General features: G+C 40.0%; 1 protein-coding gene across 3 annotated transcripts in view; it reads left to right on the forward strand.

Annotated features, from left to right (window-relative positions):
• The window catches only part of RICTOR (RPTOR independent companion of MTOR complex 2), a 56,374-nt gene that overhangs the window by 2,426 nt on the left and 32,607 nt on the right, over positions 1 to 21,341 (forward strand). For all 3 annotated transcript variants that reach the window (XM_028747862.2, XM_028747863.2, XM_028747864.2), the window contains exons 3-10: positions 7,498 to 7,595; positions 12,174 to 12,238; positions 14,508 to 14,639; positions 15,396 to 15,459; positions 17,899 to 18,025; positions 18,983 to 19,152; positions 19,669 to 19,736; positions 20,550 to 20,617. In XM_028747862.2, coding sequence (XP_028603695.2) covers positions 7,498 to 7,595; positions 12,174 to 12,238; positions 14,508 to 14,639; positions 15,396 to 15,459; positions 17,899 to 18,025; positions 18,983 to 19,152; positions 19,669 to 19,736; positions 20,550 to 20,617 — 792 coding nt within the window. The remainder of the gene's footprint in view (positions 1 to 7,497; positions 7,596 to 12,173; positions 12,239 to 14,507; positions 14,640 to 15,395; positions 15,460 to 17,898; positions 18,026 to 18,982; positions 19,153 to 19,668; positions 19,737 to 20,549; positions 20,618 to 21,341) is intronic.

Here is a 21,341-nt window from a genome sequence, read left to right on the forward strand (position 1 = left end):
AGATTGTTTTTTAAAAGTTCTTACATTGCAGTTTGGTGTTTGCCCAATAAGCTTATTTTAAAAACAACAACGTTGTTTTGTGCTATGCTGGTTACTATGTGCCCATTTTCTACATTACTGGGAAAATGCATATTTACATATTTATTTATGAAGGTCCTAAGATGCAAGTAGCATCTAGGGCAGTCTTTGAGCTTTCACTTCAATATTGTTTTTGTGTTATTTTGGTTCGTTGCATTAGGAAATTCAGCCCATGGCATCGGCATGTTGTATTTGCCAGTTCCGGCGACACTAAGAATTCCATTTTTATCAATAGCTTTTTGTTTTGCTTGTGCCCATGCAGGCCTGCTTGCTCCCATATTATGTTAGATCCCATATTATGTTATGTACAGATAGGTACATCAATTTAACTATATGTGATAGAGAATTGTAGAAATTCACAAATTTCTATTGTCTATTTCTTCAAACTCATTTGAGAAGATTAACCTGAATATGCACCCCCTGGGAAATAGATGAATTTATTAAGCATCCTGTGATGTCATACCATTTCTAAAGCCAACCTATGGCTAGTTAGCGTTAATGTTGTCCCTTGATATTTGAAAGTGAACTCTGCTACTACCTGTGTTTATACAGTCAGCTCAGTGATCCTTGGATAACAGCCCCTAAACTCATTCCCAACCTCTGATCTGTTTTTACTTTCAAGAGGTGAATGAGAGGTTGAAGTAAGCTAAAAATGATTCAGTGGCACGTGGCAGGATGAAAAGCTTTCGGCTTGTCTCTTCTCCTTAATCTCTGGATAAGTAATCCATGTAAACAATAGCCGACTTGTAGTTCTCGTAGATGGATAGAACTGAGTTACGACACTCACACTGTGGAAATGGTGGTAGGGCACCCACAAGTGACTTGTGCGTTTTGCTATGCTTCTATGGTTTTGTTGCTCAAAAGGAGAAAAAACATCTTTATTCTGGAGTCATGGGTGGGCTCCCCTTTCAGTAACTTCTTTAGATGAGACTCCAAAACAGGAAAGAGGATGCGAGTTACTTGCACATTTTCTTTCTACTATTGCATGCCATGTGAAAAGTCATCTCCAGTTTCCTGTATAACTTTGATGCACATAGCTGAATGCAAGTCATGACCAATGCAGTGTGGTCTCCCAAGTCCCCAAGCAATCAGTGTTTATTGAGCCCCTGGTCAGCTGACATGCCTGACTGGTGGGCTACAGTTGTCTTGGTGGATCAAACGTTTTCCAGCCCCGCTTGAAAGAAACACAATAACTTTTGAATGACTGAGAAATAGTCAAGGGCAGGCATAGGCAAACTCGGCCCTCCAACTGTTTTGGGACTGCAACTCCCATCATCCCTAGCTAGCTAACAGGACCAGTGATCAGGGATGATGGGAATTGTAGTCCCAAAACAACAGTTTTTAGAAGAATTGAGGATCCCTGCTCTTAAGCGCAAAACATTACAGTATAAATGGATAATTGTATCAATGCTGAAATAACATGTTTTTTAATTAGACAAACATACTGAACCAAAATACCTATTGGCATACAACAGATGAGAAATAACATAGATGAACCTGGTAATATATATATAAAGAGATACCAAAGGTTTCAACACATTTCAACCTCAAAATGTCATTAGTGGGAAATTGTACAATTTAAAAATAAATCTCTACATGCAGGATATTATAGAACCCAAACATTTTGATTAGGTATGGATACTTATTTCAGAAGTAGGAAATCTGTGGCCCTCGAGATGTTGTTGGACTCTAACTCTCATCAGCTCCAGCCCGCATGGCCAGCTGTTAGGGATGGTTACAGATATGGAGTGACACAGGTCCCCCACCATTAATTTAGTTTATTAAATCACATGTTATTGTATACTTTTAAATTTAACGTCTTGGATTGGTTTAGTTTGGTTTATGGTTAACACTAGATCATATTTTTGTTTTGTTGAATTTATCAAGCAACATCCTTGATGTGAACATAGATGATTGATACTGAAATTTGTGTATACAAATTTGATCACTTGGATATCTGTCACATCAGAACTTTAGTAGGTAAACTTGTCTAAATGTAATCATGAATATATACAGTCTGGCATCATAGGTTAAAATCCTGTTTATTGCAGTGTGTGTTGAATGCCTCTTAAGCCTCTCAAAGTTCAGAACTTTCATGATGGATTACATTAAGAGTATGCTATGTTGCAAATGAACTATTGTTTTATGTTGTGAAATATCCTGTTAGAAACAAAAATCCAAAGGAACTGTGGGAAAGAGTCTACAAATGTGGTTGCCTTCAGAGTCCTGGAATCTCTTTCTGACAACAGACTGAAATATCTCTCTTCCTTCCAGTTCTTTGTGCCTCACAGAAAACTGGGGTGCATAGGGATGTGTATCTTACTTTATGTGGTCTGCTAGCGTCTGGAATCCTGTGTGCATGTTGGGAAACCTGGAGAATGTTCTCAGCAAGCCAGAATATGTGAACTGATGACTATAGTGATATAATTTTGAATATCTGAGACTATTTTAAGTGTTATTGATCTCAGTTTCATATTTAGTAGCACTGGTTCTCAAATTCTTTATTCGAGAAGACATATTATGATATGGAAGACTTCCCCTTTTCCATGCCTTTCTACTCCTTTCACCTGAAGCAAACAACGTGTCAGCTTTGCTGGGTCTTTGGCCAGCATTTATAATTAAGTGTTTTCCATTGTACAGTTCACATTTTTTAACACTGATATGAAGATTACTCTTGTTGAGGGCAGAGAATTTAAATGCTACCAAAGAAAATAATCTTCATATTTGTAGACAGTCCTTCCTACGAAAAACTCATTGGGGTAGTCTAATTTCATCTGTACAACAGTCCTCTGAGGTAAGCTAGGTGGGTAAAAGGTAATATTATGTCTGATTTGGTATTTGAACCAAAGTTCTATTCCAAGTTGACTACTCTGCTCACAGAGTAATCTTTGAATATAATGTGTTACAATGGAATACATGCACACACACGAGTTGGATGTGGACCAGTAAATTGAAGCTGAATCCTGAGATGTGTTCTGAGTTATTGAGTCTAGGAAGCGGGAAGACTTCATGTTCTGGCTGTGTTTGCACTGGGAGGAAGGAGCAGGTCTGTAGTTTTAGGGTTTTCTTGGATCCAAAGCTGTCACTGGAGGCTCAAGGAGGCTTGGTAGCTAGCAGTGTTTATTTCCAGCTTTGGCTGGTTCGCCAGCTGTGGCTTATTTTGGAGAGAGATGCCTTGGCCATTGTATTCCACATTCTGTTAACTTCCAGACTGGTCTATTGCCATGTGATCTACATGGGACTACCCTTGCGGACTATTGGGAAACTTCAACTGGTCCCAAGTGCAGCAGCCAGATTACTGGCCAGGGTTCTATTTTGAATTCATATAACCTCCGTTTTAAAATACCTGCACTGGCTGCCAGCTTGTTTCTGGGCCCAATTCATGATACTCACATTAGTGTTTAAAGACCTAAGTTATTTAGACTCAAGTATCTGAAAGACTGCCCAGAAGAGCTGAAAATGGTTCTCCACTTCTGGCTTAGAACTTTTGGCTCCATTGCATGCCATAAATATCTACGCCATTGGGATACAACACTTAATAGCTAAGCTGGTAAGTGTGCAATTGCCTATTTTGTGAGGGAGTTGTCTGTTGGAAGAGGCAACACCAATTCTCTTCACGTGCCCTCAGTATACACACCAGAGTAGTTTGAGAAGTTTGAAAGGAGTCTACACCCCCCTAACAATTGGTTAGCATCTCCACTACTCTTTCTCTTAGATGTTAGAAGCTTGAATTCCATACTTAACCGAATTAATGATGTAAAATAATAAATGGAATATAGACTTATTATTTATCAGCATCCATTGTTAATTACTAGATACGTGATACTTATATGAATTTCAGCATAAATGTCCAAGTAATTTTGAATTCCACCAGAAGGAGTTTGCAGATAAGTGCTACTCTGACTCCTAACTCGATTTTATAAAGCTTCACCTTTCTTTAAAATTTAGGCATATTTAACTTGAAAGCTTATTTAAAATTCAAATAGTGGTTTCCCTAATTGATACGGTAGTGGTTTTGCTCAATACCAAATATTTTTCAAGCTCCTTTTCTCACCACCTCTCAACCTTTAATGCTTTCACACAGTATAAATGGCCTGTTCTGGTTTTCTTCTAAGTTGTGTAACTTTTGTGGCATAGCAGGACTGATAATGAGATTAAGCAGGCATACAAATATTTAATACTGTGTAACTCTTACTTTGGTTGTTGTTGAAAGATTCTGGATTTTCAGACCTTGTGGAGAAAATTTTGAAAATAAAACTGCATTCTTTTTTGTGTAACTTTTGAAATACAAGCAGTGCGTGTTTCAGGATTCTTTGCAATCTGAAATAGATTATATATTTTAAAAAGCAGGATGTGAATTACAAGGAAGAGTGAATAGCAGTTTACAGCTGGAGACCATGATTAATCACAGGAGTATTTGCTCACATAAGTGTGTTGAAGTGGCCAGTCCTGGCTCAGCACAAACTGAAACCAGGAATCCAGGTCCATTTCATAACAGGCTTTAAAAATCAAATATACGCATTCTTTCTCTTCTATATACATCCTCATATACATATTGATACATATTACACACATGCACTGTACCACTGTCTGGAAGATATTGGAATACAAGAAAGTAGCAACCTATAATTGGAATTTATTAATGAAAGAAGAAGAGGGCATTGTGGGATGGAAAAATAGTGATAGTATTTGATAGGAATCTGGGGAGGTTGTACTACTGCAGCAAAATAAAAAAGTTTATTGTGCATGTGAAAGCTCTTTTATTAAATACAAATATATATATTTGTATTTAATATCTTTAATACAGTGGTGCCCCGCAAGACGAATGCCTCGCAAGACGAAAAACTCGCTAGACGAAAGGGTTTTCCATTTTTTGAGTCGTTCCGCAAGACGCATTTCCCTATGGGCTTGCTTCGCAAGATGAAACGTCTTGCGAGTTCTTGCGAGTTTGTTTCCTTTTTCTTTAAGCCGCTAAGCCGTTAATAGCCGTTAATAGCCGTGCTTCGCAAGACGAAAAAACCGCAAGACGAAGAGACTCGCGGAACGGATTAATTTCGTCTTGTGAGGCACCACTGTAGTTCTAGTTTATGAGAAAATGGCTTCAAGAACCACAAGTTCTGCACTTGTTGCAATATGTAACTGAAAAGCATGTATAGTGCCTTGGTTATTTAAAAAAATGTGTATAGAGGATATCATTGGAACAGCCTTTCTTAGCCTTGAGTCCCCAGATGTTGTTGGACTACAACTCCCATCTTCCCTGACCTAAGGGTTAAGAGCTCCACTCTCCACCCTGCTGCAGTCATGAGGAGGAGATTAGTAGTTTTCACTTCCTTTTTCAATTAACTGCTGTTTAGGACATAAAACTGTGGTTAGTCTACTCTTCACTGTGGTTTAGGGCAGTGGTAGGGAACCTTCTGAGTTTTTTGGACTCTTAAGTCCCATCAGCTAATGATTATCACTAAAGTGGTGATAAATAGCCATATTACCTGTCTATCAGCTCTCAGATGCCACAACAGTTCTCATTGACAAGTGGTTCTCCAGGGTCTTCGGATAAAGTCTTTCCTTTTGCTTGACCCTTTTGACGGGAAATAACAGTCTTGGGGCCTTCTGCGTGGAAAGTATGTGCTCTGCCCTTTCTAGTTATGAGTCTTTGATAATGAAAGGGAGCAACGTACAAGCATTAACATTCTTGTATGAATTTGATTCGCCCTATCTCTTCAGGTTAGAATCGGAAAATAATGCTTTGCTTTTACATGCAAGCTGGAATTTGTTTTTCTCCAGGATGTGCTCCTGGTGGGATATGAATTTGCTGTGATTGGTTTTTCTTTTTTTTCTTTTTCTGCAAAAGCTGTGGGGGCAGACTTCATTACTGAGGTATGCCAGACCTCACCATAACATGCCACATACACTTTGAAAGATTTTCCCCCAATGATTTTTGTGTCAAGAGTGTTTATTACTTACCCAGAGAAGGAGAACATCCTTAGTTTTTGCTTGACATTCTCAATTGACCAAGTTAGAATGTTTTTTTCTTTTCTTTTCAGGAACCTTATTGAGGAAGTATCTTGTTTTTTTAATTCATGAAATCAAACATTCTAGAGAAATCTTTGAGACACTATGATTTGGTCCTTGAGATGCAATACGAAATCACTTGTACAGCTCAAAGCTTTGAAAGCTAGGGTCGCTGTCACCAATATTATGCTGAAAGCGCGAAACAAAGGAATAGGAATCAGTCAAATTACATTTTCAGCGATGCTAAATTATAGGGAAGCAGTTTGTTCCCATCTATTATATACCCTTGAAATTAAAGGTTATAACAAACTGTTAGTGGTACTTATATGCCAACACTATTCTCTTTAATCTTGTGCTTGTGGTTTGTACTACTTGATCTTGAAACTGGATGAAATGTTCTCTAGAATGGTCCCCCCTGGTAATCCTGAGCTTCTCAAATGGGAAATGTGACAAGCTATTCCTTCTCCACAGTATGATTTCCTCCACCACCGTATTCTGGTATGCTGTTGAAGAAATTTCAGCTACAGTAGTGGCATTTGATGGCCTTTGCTACATCACTTCCTGAAGGTGATATCCAACTTTAGGCATATTCATAGCAGAACTACTAAAACCAGTTGACACAAGTCTGTTGATTTTAATGTGTCAGAGCTGAGTATGACAAATGTTGGATATCACTCTGAATACTTCCACTAATATACCTGCTGCTTCACAGTAATTGATTTCAGGGGTAGTTGAAAAGAAAAGAAAAGTAGCTAGTTATTTAGTTTTTAAGTTTGTTTAGAATTTTAATTTGACCCCTTTCAAGCAAAAAACACTGTGTAAACTCATAAAACAAAGAATAACTCCCCTAAAATTGGATAAACTCCCTAATCCAAAACTGGCGCCAAACATTCACAAAGGTGCATGTTGAGATATGTTAGAAAATAGACCCCAGCATTCTTCACTAAGTAGGTATAATCTTCAGCAGAACCTTAGTTAGGCTGCTTCATGAAATTTTCAACCAAATTGAAAAAACTTCATTTGACACTTTCAATAGTGAAGCCTGTTTAACATATTGGGTAGTGCATGTTTGTTACTTACAATTACATTGCTAGTAAATGCCCAAATGGTGGTTCTTCCAGCTTTGGAGAGCTCTAGCTGGAATTCACCCTTTGGGTATGATCCAGACACTTTTCTGCAAATTAGGTTTGGGTACGTCCTCATTTGGGTCAGGAAACAGAGACCTGTATTTTTTGAGAGAGAAATCTCAATCAGCCTTCGCTTCCCTCCTGGTCTTTAAACTATTAGCCTGCTGCTATCAAAATGTTTACAACTTCCTTAGAAGCAGAAATTGATTAAAGAAAGACAGGACAGGTAGTATAGTTGTTGCTTCTCTAATCTGTGCCTACCGATACTTTTTTTCTCTTGCAGACCCTTCTGATAACCTGAGAGAGATTCTCCAAAATGTGGCCAAATTGCAAGGGGTTTCAAATATGAGAAAGCTAGGCCACTTGAATAACTTTACTAAGGTAAGAATTTTTATAATAGTTAAAGCATTTATGGTTTGTTTGTTTTTTATTTTTTTGCATCATGCCAAATCAATTGATTCAGTTGGCAAATAAAAAATAATGATGGTATGGAAAACTTGTGAGTGAATGATGTAGCGATGGGATGATAAAAGTGATGAAGGGAAAGTGATTAAAAATCACTGTATCCGTTCATTAATGTTTTGCTGAATATTACTTACTTGGTCATCATAAGCTTTGTGCTACAGGACTTGAGCCAGAACTTTAATGCAGTGGGTGGTATTCAGCTACATTTTACTCTGACAAGGTCCATTGAAAGTCATGGAACTATCTTTTTAAATTTCAGTAGGTCTGCTCTGATTATAATTTAGTTGAGTAGAATTCTATGCAGTGAAAGAAATGGTTGAAGTATCTTTGACAGAAAAAATATTCGTCATTTTGGATATAGATGGAAATAGGGATATGTAAGACGTGTAACAAAAGAACCAAAAGAAAAGTGTATTGAAAGATATGTACAGTACATCAGAAGTACATGATCTTAGGAATACTATTTTGGATAGAGAGATTGTATAAATGAACTGCCATTGAGATTTATTTATTTTATTTCATTGGTTGTATACTGCTTTGAGGTTTGTTTTGTTTTTTTACAAAGAGAATAAAACAATAAAAGTAGCAGTAAAAACAATTATTTAAAACATTCAGAAAATAAAATCAGCAATAAGCTAAAAAAAAGATTAAAACATACATAAACATTCTTCTACATGTCTGGGTAGGTTTGCCTAAGCAAAAATGTTTTTAGCAGGTGCTGAAAACTGTACAGTGAAGGTACCTGCCTGATGTCCGTAGCCAGGGCGTTTCAGAGTGTAGGTGCTGCCACACTGAAACATCAATTTCTTAAAAATGCAGAATGAGTATTACGTGGCACATGTAACAGTGGCAGAATGGGGCCTTTAGCATGGTGGCATCTACCCTTTGGAACTCCCTCCCATTACATATCAAATGAGTATGGTCTGTATTGCCTTTTTGATACCTGTCAAAGTCCTTTCTTTTCCATCAAACCTTTTAAGTGGACATTTTAATTCTAGTCTGTCCCTTCTCTGAATCTGAGTTGCGGATATATATATATATATATATATAGTCGGGACGCGGGTGGCGCTGTGGGTTAAACCACAGAACCTTGGACTTGCCGATCAGAAGGTCGGCTGTTCGAATCCCCATGACGGGGTGAGCTCCCGTTGCTTGGTCCCTGCTCCTGCCAACCTAGCCGTTCGAAAGCACGTCAAAGTGCAAGTAGATAAATAGGTACCGCTCCAGCGGGAAGGTAAACGGCGTTTCTGTGCTCTGCTCCAGTTCACCAGAAGCGGCTTAGTCATTCTGGCCATATGACCTGGAAGCTGTACGCCGGCTCCCTCGGCCAGTAAAGCGAGATGAGCGCCGCAACCCCAGAGTCGGTCACGACTGGACCTAATGGTCAGGGGTCCCTTTACCTTTACCTTTATATATATATAGTCATACCTTGGATGTCAAACACTTTGGCTCCCGAACGATCAAAACCTTTGAAGTGAGTGTTCCGGTCTGTGAACTATTTTTGGAAGCCGAATGTCCAACAGGACTTCTGCGGGTTCCAATTGGCTGCAGGACCTTCCTGCAGCCAATCAGAAGCCACGCTTTGGTTTCCGAACGTTTTGGAAGTCAAATGGACTTCCAGAACGGATTCTATTTGACTTCCAGGGTACGACTGTATTGTATATGCCTTGTTAATGCTTTGAGATGTTTCATGGGAAGAGATTCATAAATGGAATTAAATAAAGAATGTGCACCACATTAAGACCAGAAATATTGAAGTTTGGCACTCAAGTGTAATTGTGCTAGCTGCATTTTTAGAAATTACATTTAAATAGTGGAAAGGGAAAAGTTTGAAGTTTTATCCTTTTAAACAGTAATCTCCTCAGACACTTTCACTGAATGCAGGCCACTAGCTTTTTAGAGTTTCTGCGTGATGCAGTGGTTTGACATATATCCCAATAACTAAATCTTCTATTTAGGGGAAAGACAGAGGGAACTAGTGATATGATCGCTAAACCATGTGAGTGTCACACACTTGTGTCTCTCACTTGTCATGATTTCACTGGATCAAGTAACAAGCATAGCTGACTGCTGACCAACAGAACTTAAATAATATTTGTAGAATTGCTTTAGCTCATTTTGACAACATATCTATCAAGCAGTTGAGTACCTAAAAAAAAAAGTGTTTGGTCTCTTTCTCCCAAAATGGTCATGGGATGGGGGGAAATGGACGTAATGGCAGAAAGCTGGAGGTCATTTCCATGCTGTGAAGTGTCATGAGGAGATGGGGAGCTTCCCTAATTCTTCATGCAGTTTGGGGGAGTCATTTTGTGTACTTTTGTGCTGGTGGGGATACATTAATTGTTTATTGTTTATTGTATTCTATTTATGGATGGCCAGAGGCAATTTACATTAAAAGCAGAGTTGTTGTTTTTTTTCCAAAAATGCCCGTTGTCAGAAAAAGGAAACCACAACAAGCCACCTTCATCAGGAAGGTTTTTTTCAGTTTCTTTGTGGCTGTGTTCTAGTTTTTTATTTGCAAAAAAATAATAATAATCTGTGCACATGCTGAGTCCTTTAAGAAACCTGTTACCTTGTCTGTGGGTGGCCCTGTTTTGCTATTCTGTTGTTTGGCAGGGGATCAGGAACTGTGCAGTTGGAAGGAATGATAACTTTTCTCCTTTTTCTTTTCACTGTGGCAGCAGCAGTAACGCCTGAGAGTTCTAACTGTAAGCCACTGTTTATGCGATGACTCAGCCCTGTAGCTTGAACCATGGCTAGGTGTTACCCTGGAAGTTTTCACACTTAAAATGTGTAGCTTCAATATTAGTGTGGCGACATGGTAGAGTGTTGGACTAGCACTTGGGAGAGCAGGGTTCGAATCCCCACTCAGCCCTGAAGCTCACTGGGTGACCTTGGGCCAGTCACCATCTCTTAGCCTCATCTACCTCCTAGGGTTGTTGTAAGGATGAAATGGGGAGAGGGAGAACCATATGTACTACCTTGAGCTCACTGGAATATAAAGGTGGTATATAAATGTAATAAAATAGAAAAAAATAAATCTCTACACTAAAGGTTATATTTTTGGTATTTCCAACAACTACTCAGAATGTGTTGTACATGCTAAGTATTGTCAATAAGTAACAGTGAGTTCACCATATAGGTTTTTAAGATACCGTACTGCCTTTTTGCTTATTTACTGGTTGTAAACTATAGAGATGGGGAACCTCGTGCCTGGGGGTGGAAGGTGGCATTCCTGGCCTCTATTTGACCCATGGGATTCTCCTCAGTCTTGTGCCCCCATCCCCTTGCCAGATGCCTCACCTTCAAGGAGTGCATTTGCCTGGCTGGAATGTGTCATTGAACTGTGATAATGCCTCTGGCTTGCCTTGATGGAGGGGTGTCTGTAGAAACCTCTGACTTTTATGTGGCAGGAATGTAGATTACCAAAGAAAGGTAAGACTTAACACCTGTTATTCTGCCCACGTTTTTTCCTCTGACCTGCCCACCATTGGCACTACAGTGGTACCTCTGGTTGCGAACAGGATCCGTTCCGGAGCCCCGTTCGCAACATGAGCAGAATGCAACCTGCGTCTGCGTGGGCCGCGATTCGCCGATTTTGCGCATGCACGTGATGTCATTTTGAGCATCTGCACATGCGTGAGCGGCGAAACCCGGAAGTAACCCTTTCCGGTACTTCCGGGTCGCCGCAGGATGCAACCTGAAAAGACGTAACCTGAACCGAACGTAACCAGGTATGACTGTATAGAATTCAACCCTCAGGCTGAAGAAGTCCCGACCCCCCCCCCCCGCTGTTGTAAACCCACTTCCCCTTTTCCAAGTGTTTATAGTAGGATGACACATTCCGGCCCCCCATGAAAAAAATGATTTTTAAAAAAGTACTTTCAAGTTAAAGTTTGTTCAGTAGTGTATAACCCAACCCGTTTTTTTGCAGAGCTGAAAAAATGCTTTTCACTTGGATTTCACTTTTCTAGTTTCTATCCCTTTAAGACATTCTGCCACTTACCTGGAAACCTTTCTGTTAGAAGGTGACCTGCTTATCTGTGTTTTTAACAGCTGAATCATATAAAGCAATCTTTATCCCCTTGCCAGCCTGTATTTATAGATGTATAAACTAAAGTGGCAGCAGTGAATTTGCACTTTTGCAAATGTCGAGAGTAGCAGAGATTGGCTCCATGCACTTCAGAATGAATACTGCTGCAGAAATAGATTGGACAGAGATGTGAAACTATTGTCATGAAACTCATTTCAGTCCTTTGAATTATCAGCATATTTTATTTAAAGTACTTATTTATTTTTTTAAAAAGGTTTGCTAAAATGCAATACGATCATAACACATCTTTTTCTTTCGGCAATACCTTGAAAAGAATTGCTTAGTTTGGTTATAACACCAGAAAGCCAGGGAGAGAATTGAGTAGCTGTGGAGAAAAGTGTGTTTGACTTGTTACAGAACTCCTTACCCTGCCAGTTGAAATACACATTTTATACTTGCAGCTTCTTTGTAATGCTGGTCATACTGAAGAAAAGCTAGGTTTTACTTATGAAAACATCATCATATGGTAAGTCTCTCTCTTTATTTTGGAGCATTATTTGGACCATTCATGAATGATAAGCTAGTGTTTCTGTGACTGTTGTTTCAGTTGTAAGCTAAACAGCATTTTGGATGGCAATGTGTTGAGGTCATGATACAGATTGTTCTGAGTATGTGGCAGGTGCTCTATCCATTACAGAGTTCTTGATTCTGATAATGCATTAGAAGCTGAAGACCAGAAACATCTCAGCCATGCTCAGTTCTTGTGTTGGAGGAAGGAGGTACTAGTCTAGGCTCTGTGCCCCTTTTGTCATTTTATGTCCCTTAACTTCTACCTAGTAGCATTTTTTCTGCCCAGTCTTTGGTCATAGGGATGACCTGTAGAAATGCTTAGTGTGAGCCTGGTAGCTTGTCTCAGATGGCACAGACAGGCTGCTGTTTGCCAGGTTTTCTACTCAGTCCATCGTGTAGAAAATCTGTGAACAATTTATCAACTGAAAAGTCTGGTTTTACAAAGTAAGCTAAAGACCTGTGGAATTTCTTAAAACTATTGCATGTGAAATTGTGTTAAAGTAATATAATAAGCACAAATATGAAAGGTGTTTTTTTGTGGTGGTAGGGGAAAATGTCTGTAAAAATCTCTTATCCAGTGAAGAATCTTGATATTCACAATACTATGTTGTTCTCTGCTAAGTTTGTGTATCAGAAAGTATTATTTATTTTACCATTAGCATGGGCAGCAGTCCACATCTCATTTACTGTTAAATTCAGCAGAACTTGTACAGAATACGTCTATAACCCTGCTCCATTAAAATCAGTGAGAATTTAGCACTTGTTGTCTATAGCAGTTAAGCACTTGTTGTCTGTACAGTTGCACCTTGGTTCTCGAACGCCTTGTGACTCAAATGTTTTGGCTCCCAAACATCGCAAACCCGGAAGTAAGTGTTCTAGTTTGCGAACTTTTTTGGGAAGCCAAACATCCGACGCAGCTTCCGATTGAGTGCAGGAAGCTCCTGCAGCCAAATGGAAGCTGCACCTTGGTTTTTGAACGTTTTTGGAAGTCAAATGGACTTCCGGAATGGATGCCATTCAAGAACCAAGGTATGACTGTATTGTAAACAAATATAGTGATATATTACTTTCATGGGCAATGAAACCACCCAAAAGGTTATGGATCACTTCTGTGTGATCAGCTTCCTGTTACCAATCACTACTTCAAATCTGAGTGCAGATTTTATTTTAATTTTATATTTTGGGTTGTAGACATTCACTTGGAAGTCTAATCTGATATTTAAAACAAGATGTGACATTGCAGCAGCTTGTGATAATTCTTGCGATAATTCCTAATATTTTAGCAATTCTTTAATTTCTACTTTAGGTAGGGAAGTGGCTAGTGGACTGGATCCAGTTCCTACCCTACCTTTAATTATAATTTTTAAAAAGTGCAAATGAATCCAGACAAGAGAAACTAGCACCTCCTATCTAATTATTGGTATTAAAGAATCATTACATTATAACAGATTGCTAGAGCTATTATCTGTCTTTGAACTTCTCAACTAAAAATCCAGTTAATGTGTGCCAGCCGTAGAAAGAATGGATTCCACAGTCAAAGGGCCTGAGGCAGATAATTCCCTGAAATAGCTACAGAGGTAAGCAAAAACAGTCTGTCACTAAGCAGTGCGATCAGAATAGCTTCCCTAACCCTGAAAGTGGTGAACAATTGGCCTCTGTTTGTGCAAGCGGGACCATCCAGCTGAGCTTTTGAGACGCATAAGCTCTTTAGCACTGATTTTTTTTTTTTAACCAAAGAAGCTTCAGAACAGGAAGTATTGGGCCACACACATTCCACACACCCTAGCCCAAATAATGACATCACAGGCTGAGATGGTAAGTATTGTTTAATATTCTCTGCACTGTTGGTTGGATTTTACAAATTGGCATTGGTGGGAGCGTCCAACCAGCTTTGAAGTGGAAACCAAATTACTTATTACTAAGCTGCTGAAAACCAGGTGTTCACAATTGTGTAACTATTTAAAATGAGGACATGCTCTTCATGGAAACAGGCAGTCTTAACTTACTTTCATTATTAATATTGTTTTCAGCAAGGAGAAGAAAATGCGAAGCAGTGGAGAGTTTTGCTTACATCTTGGGTGTTAAAATGTCTGACATGAATAGCTGTGTACTTAAGCATGGATCTGTTCCTGTCTCGCAGAAAGGAAGAGCGAGTCTGTTTTTAGCAAAAGGGACACACTTAATTATTTAAAGCCTGAGTGATTTTCTTATCATTTGTATCATAGTTTGCGATTAGCTTTACTGAATGAAGCAAAAGAGGTGCGAGCGGCAGGGCTGCGAGCCCTTCGATACCTTATCCGAGACTCCAGTATTCTGCAGAAGGTGTTAAAATTAAAAGTGGATTACTTGATAGCCAGGTAATAATAAATTGATACTGTATTTGAAATCTTTTTCCTGATTTGGATAATGAATCATTGTTTATATGACTCTTTGAACCTTTTCGTTTGAGCAAATCGCAACCTGTTACATTTAATAGATGCCTGCTTTGAGTGACATGAAACAATCAGGGTTGTATGCAGCAGCGTCACTCAGCTGATGGTCAGGCTTTCTTTGATGGAATGAGGAGAGAAGAAATATTTAGCAGTTCCCCGCCCACCCTGCAGCCTCCTGTGTCTCCCTGCATTGCTCTGGAGGGCTCCCCAGCTCTCTGGAACAGTTTTAGGAGAGGCAAGGGGCTTTAAGGTGAAGTCGGAACCACTGAAAATTATTTTACTCCCTGTTCATTGATAGACGCCTCACCACTAGCTGAGTGACACTGCTGGCTACAATCCCAAATGCACAACTTTTCAAAATAAACTTATTTTGAAATTGGAAATGGGAGAAACACGACTAATCTCTAAATATTGATTGCATAGCCTGGTTTTATTGAAAGATTGCCTCAAATATATTGTTACATTGGGTTTTGCTGGTTGCGCAGAATTGTAAATTGAGGGGCTTTGGTGCAAGTCTGGACTGTTTTGCAACAGTCATCTCAAGAACTTGAACCTTGCCGCTATACGTTCAAAAGTAAAAACCGAGTATATCTGGGAAATGCACGGCTGTTTTAAAATGCACTACATTCTGCCACCTTGAACCCTAATTAAAGTATTTCCTCCTCATTTTTATGCTTTTAGGTGCATTGACATACAGCAGAGTAATGAAGTAGAAAGGACACAAGCACTTCGTTTAGTCAGGAAGGTATGTTCGGAAACAATAGCATAGTGCGATTTTCCGCTGAATAACCCAAAACCAAATTCTGTATGACTGTGGAAGAAGCAGTGTTGGAAACTTGGAAACACCGTGTTGCTATAATGTGTGAAATGGCTGGAGTATTGCAACTGTGTTGCAAATAGAGTTGTAAAAATAGAAACAGAGTGTACAAATGCAACAGCTAGTTAGTATCCATAAGTTCCATGAAAACTGCCTGTGAGTAGGGCAGTTTACTGTCTCTTCTTCCCATTGTTGTATAGCCCTGTATGCTCTCCCATACAGGTAAGGAGATCAGGAGCCCTCAGACCAAGGACAAAATAATGACATTCAAAACTACTTCTGTCAATTCGATTTCCTTTTCACACTCAATCACTGCAGTTATGTATAGAGCTACTAACAGGTATTTTATCAGTAGGTATTAAGTTGTAAATTTGAAGCAATAAGCCAAATCACTTAAAAGTATTTCATAAGATGGGATTTTATTTCTGCTATAGTTTTAGCATGCCAAATGATAAACAAACTACAGTGGTACCTCGGGTTACATACGCTTCAGGTTACAGACTCTGCTAACCCAGAAATAGTACCTCGGGTTAAGAACTTTGCTTCAGGATGAGAACAGAAATCGTGCTCTGGCAGCGAGGCGGCAGTGGGAGGCCCCATTAGCTAAAGTGGTGCTTCAGGTTAAGTACAGTTTCAGGTTAAGAACGGACCTCTGGAACGAATTAAGTACTTAACCCGAGGTACCACTGTAATAAGCAGTCTTCCTTTTTCAGTTGTGTAATACAGACAAAATTTGTTAGTAAAAGAATCCAAGCCACAATAAGTGGTCACTTGTTTGTACTTTCCTGCCACCCATGATGAGCATAAGTTTGTTCATGCCTTCAAGTGCAAGAACATAAGTTCTTGTATTTGTGAAAGAGATTGCTACTCTGTTTCTAGTGTAATGGTACAAAATACAAATTAATTAAATGAAAATTTATCTTGTTGGTGGGAGAAGGGTGTAGCTTTTCCTTTGAAGTCTAGTCTAAATGAGCTTCCTGTTACATAGTATCAGATGATGATTTACAAAGCAAGAGTTTCTCAAAAATATTGTAAATCTTTCATTGTTGAAAGACAACTTGCAAATAAAGCAGATTCCTCCCTCCCATTCTGTCATAAGTAGGAAAGGAAGAAATTTGATGAGTTCCTATAACTAGACTATATAAAGGGCCACATAGGTCCATTGCATCATAGTAGCTGTTCCAACATTTCCCGCAGTAACTGAAAATTTCTTTGCCAGAGCAAAGCCAATATACATGTCTTACACCAGGCATAGGCAAACTCAGCCTTCCAGGTGTTTTGAGACTACAGTTCCCATCATCCATGACCACTGGTCCTATTAGCTATGGGTGATGGGAGTTGTAGTCCCAAAACATCTGGAGGGCTGAGTTTGCCTATGCCTGTCTTATACAAACCTTTCCCTAATTTAGAAAGGTGGGAAAACAGTGATTGGAGTATACAGTGCTCAGCCTCTTCCTCTTTTTGGACAGTTGTTTTTATGATGTATCCACTTTCCTCCAAAAGGTTCTTGTTTTCCTTTGGGGGACTTCCCACATTACTTTTGAAAAGTATTGGAGGTCCCTGAGACCTAAGCCGATGTTGTATTTGAGGGGGAGAAACACTGTGTGGTGGTGAATCATGCCTGCCTTGACTTGCTTCTGGTGTGCTTGCTGATGCCTGACATTGATGCACTTGAATGGGGTTGCATAGGAGGCCACACATGTAGGTCTAATGGGTGCAATCTTGATATTCTGTTTTCGTAGTGTATAAATTACATGGATTAGGCTTTTGCACATTGTGCTGTATGTGTGGAGGCCCTGATGCAAACATGACATCCATTGTGCAGATGTCATGCGGAGGCAGTATGGATCTGCATGATCCTTCTCAAATACAATGGCTGCATAGAGGTATGGAGACCTTGGGATTATTTGCTTTTCTAAGAAAATGCATGAGACCTGTGCTGCTGTTTCGTTTCCAGCTTTGCCCCACAATTTATCTGCTGTGAACACTTCAGCACAGAAGAGGCCATTCTTGGTGAACACCATTTAGCCTTGCATTAGAAACAGCTTTTTGAGTGCATATCTGCTGCTCCCTAGTTAAATTGAACCAGAAGGCCCTGAAGAGAAATCTGCATGGTTGTGCAGTAGATCCTTTATCTTGGTATGGCTTCTAGCCTTTTACAGTACATAGCCATCTTTATGTATTTGTCGAAGAAACTGTTGAAAAAGAATGTGGAAGCAAAAGAGCAGAATACTGAGCCCAAACATGCAGGTGGGAGAAAGAGTTTGATACAAACATATAGAAGAACCATTAGTGTATTTCTGTAATCCTACTGTAATGTTGCTGTGACAAACCCATCTCTCCATTTCTTTTTGCATTTCTTTGCAGATGATCACTGTGAATGCTTCATTATTTCCTAGTTCGGTTACCAATTCCTTGATAGCTGTTGGAAATGACGGCCTTCAGGAGAGGGACAGGATGGTTCGAGCATGCATTGCAATTATCTGTGAACTAGGTAAGAAAGTTGAAAAGTATTATAGTTTTGTTGCATATTTTAATTATGGACATTTATATGTCAGTGTTTTGGGGATGCGGGTGGCGCTGTGGGTAAAACCTCAGTGCCTAGGACTTGCTGATCGTATGGTTGGCGGTTCGAATCCCCGCGGCGGGGTGAGCTCCCGTCGTTCAGTCCCAGCTCCTGCCCACCTAGCAGTTCGAAAGCACTCTTAAGTGCAAGCAGTGGCGTAGCGTGGGTTGTCAGCACCCGGGGCAAGGCAAGTAATTTGCGCCCCCTAACCCGTGGATTTGCGCCCCCTAACCCGTGGATTTGCGCCCCCTAACCTGTGGATTTGCCCCAACCCCAGATGTTGCGCCCGGTGCGGCCGGCCCCCCCTGCACCCCCCACTCTACGCCACTGAGTGCAAGTAGATAAATAGGTACCACTTTATAGCGGGAATGTAAACGGCATTTCCGTGTGCTGCGCTGGTGCTGGCTCGCCAGCTGCAGCTTCGTCACGCTGGCCACGTGACCCGGAAGTGTCTTCGGACAGCGCCGGCTCACGGCCTCTAGAGCGAGATGAGCACGCAACCCTAGAGTCGGACACGACTGGCCCGCACGGGCAGGGGTACCTTTACCTTTTATATGTCAGTGTTTTAATGGGTTTGTTTTATTGTGTGCTTTAAGTATGGTGTATTTTTAATTATTTTGAATTTTAATAATGTACAATTGGTTTCTGTCTTTTATAAATGGATTAGAAGCCTATTTTGGCATTAATTGGTAAATAAGTAAATAATGAATTTTTTTCCTGAGCATCCAAGAAAAGGAATTTACAATATATTTTGACTTTAAACAAAAAAGGTTTTAAGCTGAAATCTTAACATTTTCTTGATATGAAGCTGAACATAAACATAGAAGTAAGATTAGATGAGAAATACGGTTAATTGGTTCAGTTAATATCATTTTCTTCTTTCAGCAATTCAGAATCCAGAAGTAGTTGCACTTCGAGGTGGTCTAAGTACCATTTTGAAAAATGTGATTGACTGCCAGTTAAGCCGTATAAATGAAGCTCTTATAACGACCGTCTTGCATCTTCTCAATCATCCAAAGACTCGACAGTATGTGCGTGCAGATGTAGAATTAGAGGTAGGAACTTTCTTTTTCTTATACAGTCTTAGTGTATCAACACTTAGGTTGCATTCCAAACCCCACTTAACTAGGATTAAGCCCCACTGAATTCAGTAGGACTTACTGAACAGACATGCTTTGGGTTGTTGCCTCAATCCGGTGATCTGTATTATCCATATTTTCTTTTTAAACACACCCTTAAAAATAAGCCCTCGATTGGCAGTACTTTCTGCCAGGTCTGTCAACAGGTAAAAGTTGCAAACATGAAAAAAGATGCTGCATATATTCTATTTCAAAAGGTAAGGAATAATAGGTCGTTCTAATTGGATGTCTTCACTTTACTCTGCTTCATAGATAATTTTGCTGGATGTATCTTTGTTAAGGTCAGAAGCAAATTCTATTTTCTATATCACTTAAGAAAGAACCACTTACGTTGGAATAGATAGTATTTTTTCAACATTTAAACGGTGGATAATAATAAAGATTGTATGGTGATAATGGGAATGACTCCAAACTTTTGTTTCCTTACTGCAGCGGATATTAGCGCCCTACACAGACTTTCACTACAGGCACAATCCAGATACTGCAGAAGGACAGCAGAAGTAAGTACAGTCTCCATTAGCTGCTACTTGATAACACTGATATTCAAGTACTTGAACTTTCTATCCTGGACGAGGGCTTTTGCAAGCCATTCTTTGACTTTTGAGGGCACAGTTTCATGAGTGATACTATTCCCTGCCCCTCCAATATTGAGCACTCCATGTACCATTAAGCCATCTGTCCCATGCATGGCAATTTTCATTTTGACAATCCTCAGTAGAGAAAATGGGGGCGGGGGTGGGGCAGGGAAGAAACCCATAATTTTCATTTTGTATTTTACCATACCCTACTATACCATACCGGGACGCGGGTGGCGCTGTGGGTAAAAGCCTCAGCGCCTAGGGCTTGCCGATCAAAAGGTTGGCAGTTCGAATCCCCGCGGCAGGGTGTGCTCCCGCTGCTCAGTCCCAGCGCCTGCCAACCTAGCAGTTCGAAAGCACCCCCGGGTGCAAATAGATAAATAGGGACCGCTTTATAGCGGGAAGGTAAACGGCGTTTCCGTGTGCGGCTCTGGCTTGCCAGAGCAGCGATGTCACGCTGGCCACGTGACCCGGAAGTGTCTCCGGACAGCGCTGGCCCCCGGCCTCTTGAGTGAGATGGGCGCACAACCCTAGAGTCTGTCAAGACTGGCCCGTACGGGCAGGGGTACCTTTACCTTTTACCATACCATACCATACCATATCATATTGTATTCTTAACATTTAACAATTTAAAATTTAAAAATTGTCACAAATCAGAGATACCAATTTGAGTGTTTAATAAACATGACTCAGTTTAACATGGATATTTATTCTCAATATTGTTTTTTATGGCAGGGAGGACCGAGAAGCACGGCTGTCTGCTAGTAAAATGGGAATTGTTGCAACATTTCGATCGTGGGCAGGTAAGAACTTGGTTTAACCTTTAGAATGATGGCATACTTGGAGTGTAGAAAAAAGGTATATGTTATTGGAGGTGTGTGTGTGTGTGTGTGTGTGTGTATGCACACTCTTGTGTGCCTCACGTGAAAATGGGTGGTTTACAATATTGGGAGATCTGCTTTTCGTGGACCACATTTGTGGAGGGTGGCTGTAATTGTTCTGAACAACCATTTCAGATAGATGCACCAAGAGGTGAAGTTTGAGAACTGATTGACAAATTAAAAATGAATGAATTATCTGGTCAGAACACACATACCCAAGATTTCTTTTTAAAAATCAAATGTGGTAATTGGAGCTCTTTTAACTGTTAATGCTTTAAAAATGTGCATCCTGCCTGAGCTCAATTAAGTTATCAGGGCAGCTTGCAGTGAAATAAACATATTTATGTCAATTTTAAAATAAAACAGCTGCAACTGCAAAGTTGAATCAACCAATACTGAATTGGGAGAAAAAGTAACAAACACAGCCGATACAATAAAGCCACTTCAGCTAACATTTAAAAGGCCTATGAAAATAGATATCCCGGGGGGGGGGGGGATTGAAATGACCATTTAGACACTAGACAAGCCTCCCCAAAGAGAACATTTCATAGATAGGGCACCACGATGGAAAAGTCACCTGCATTGGTAAGCACATGCCTAATCCCAGAAGGCTGTGGAGTTTGGATGAGCCAGTATTTGGGGAAGC

The sequence above is a fragment of the Podarcis muralis genome, chromosome 11 (assembly GCF_964188315.1).
Source record: "Podarcis muralis chromosome 11, rPodMur119.hap1.1, whole genome shotgun sequence".
In the NCBI taxonomy this organism is placed as follows: domain Eukaryota; kingdom Metazoa; phylum Chordata; class Lepidosauria; order Squamata; family Lacertidae; genus Podarcis; species Podarcis muralis.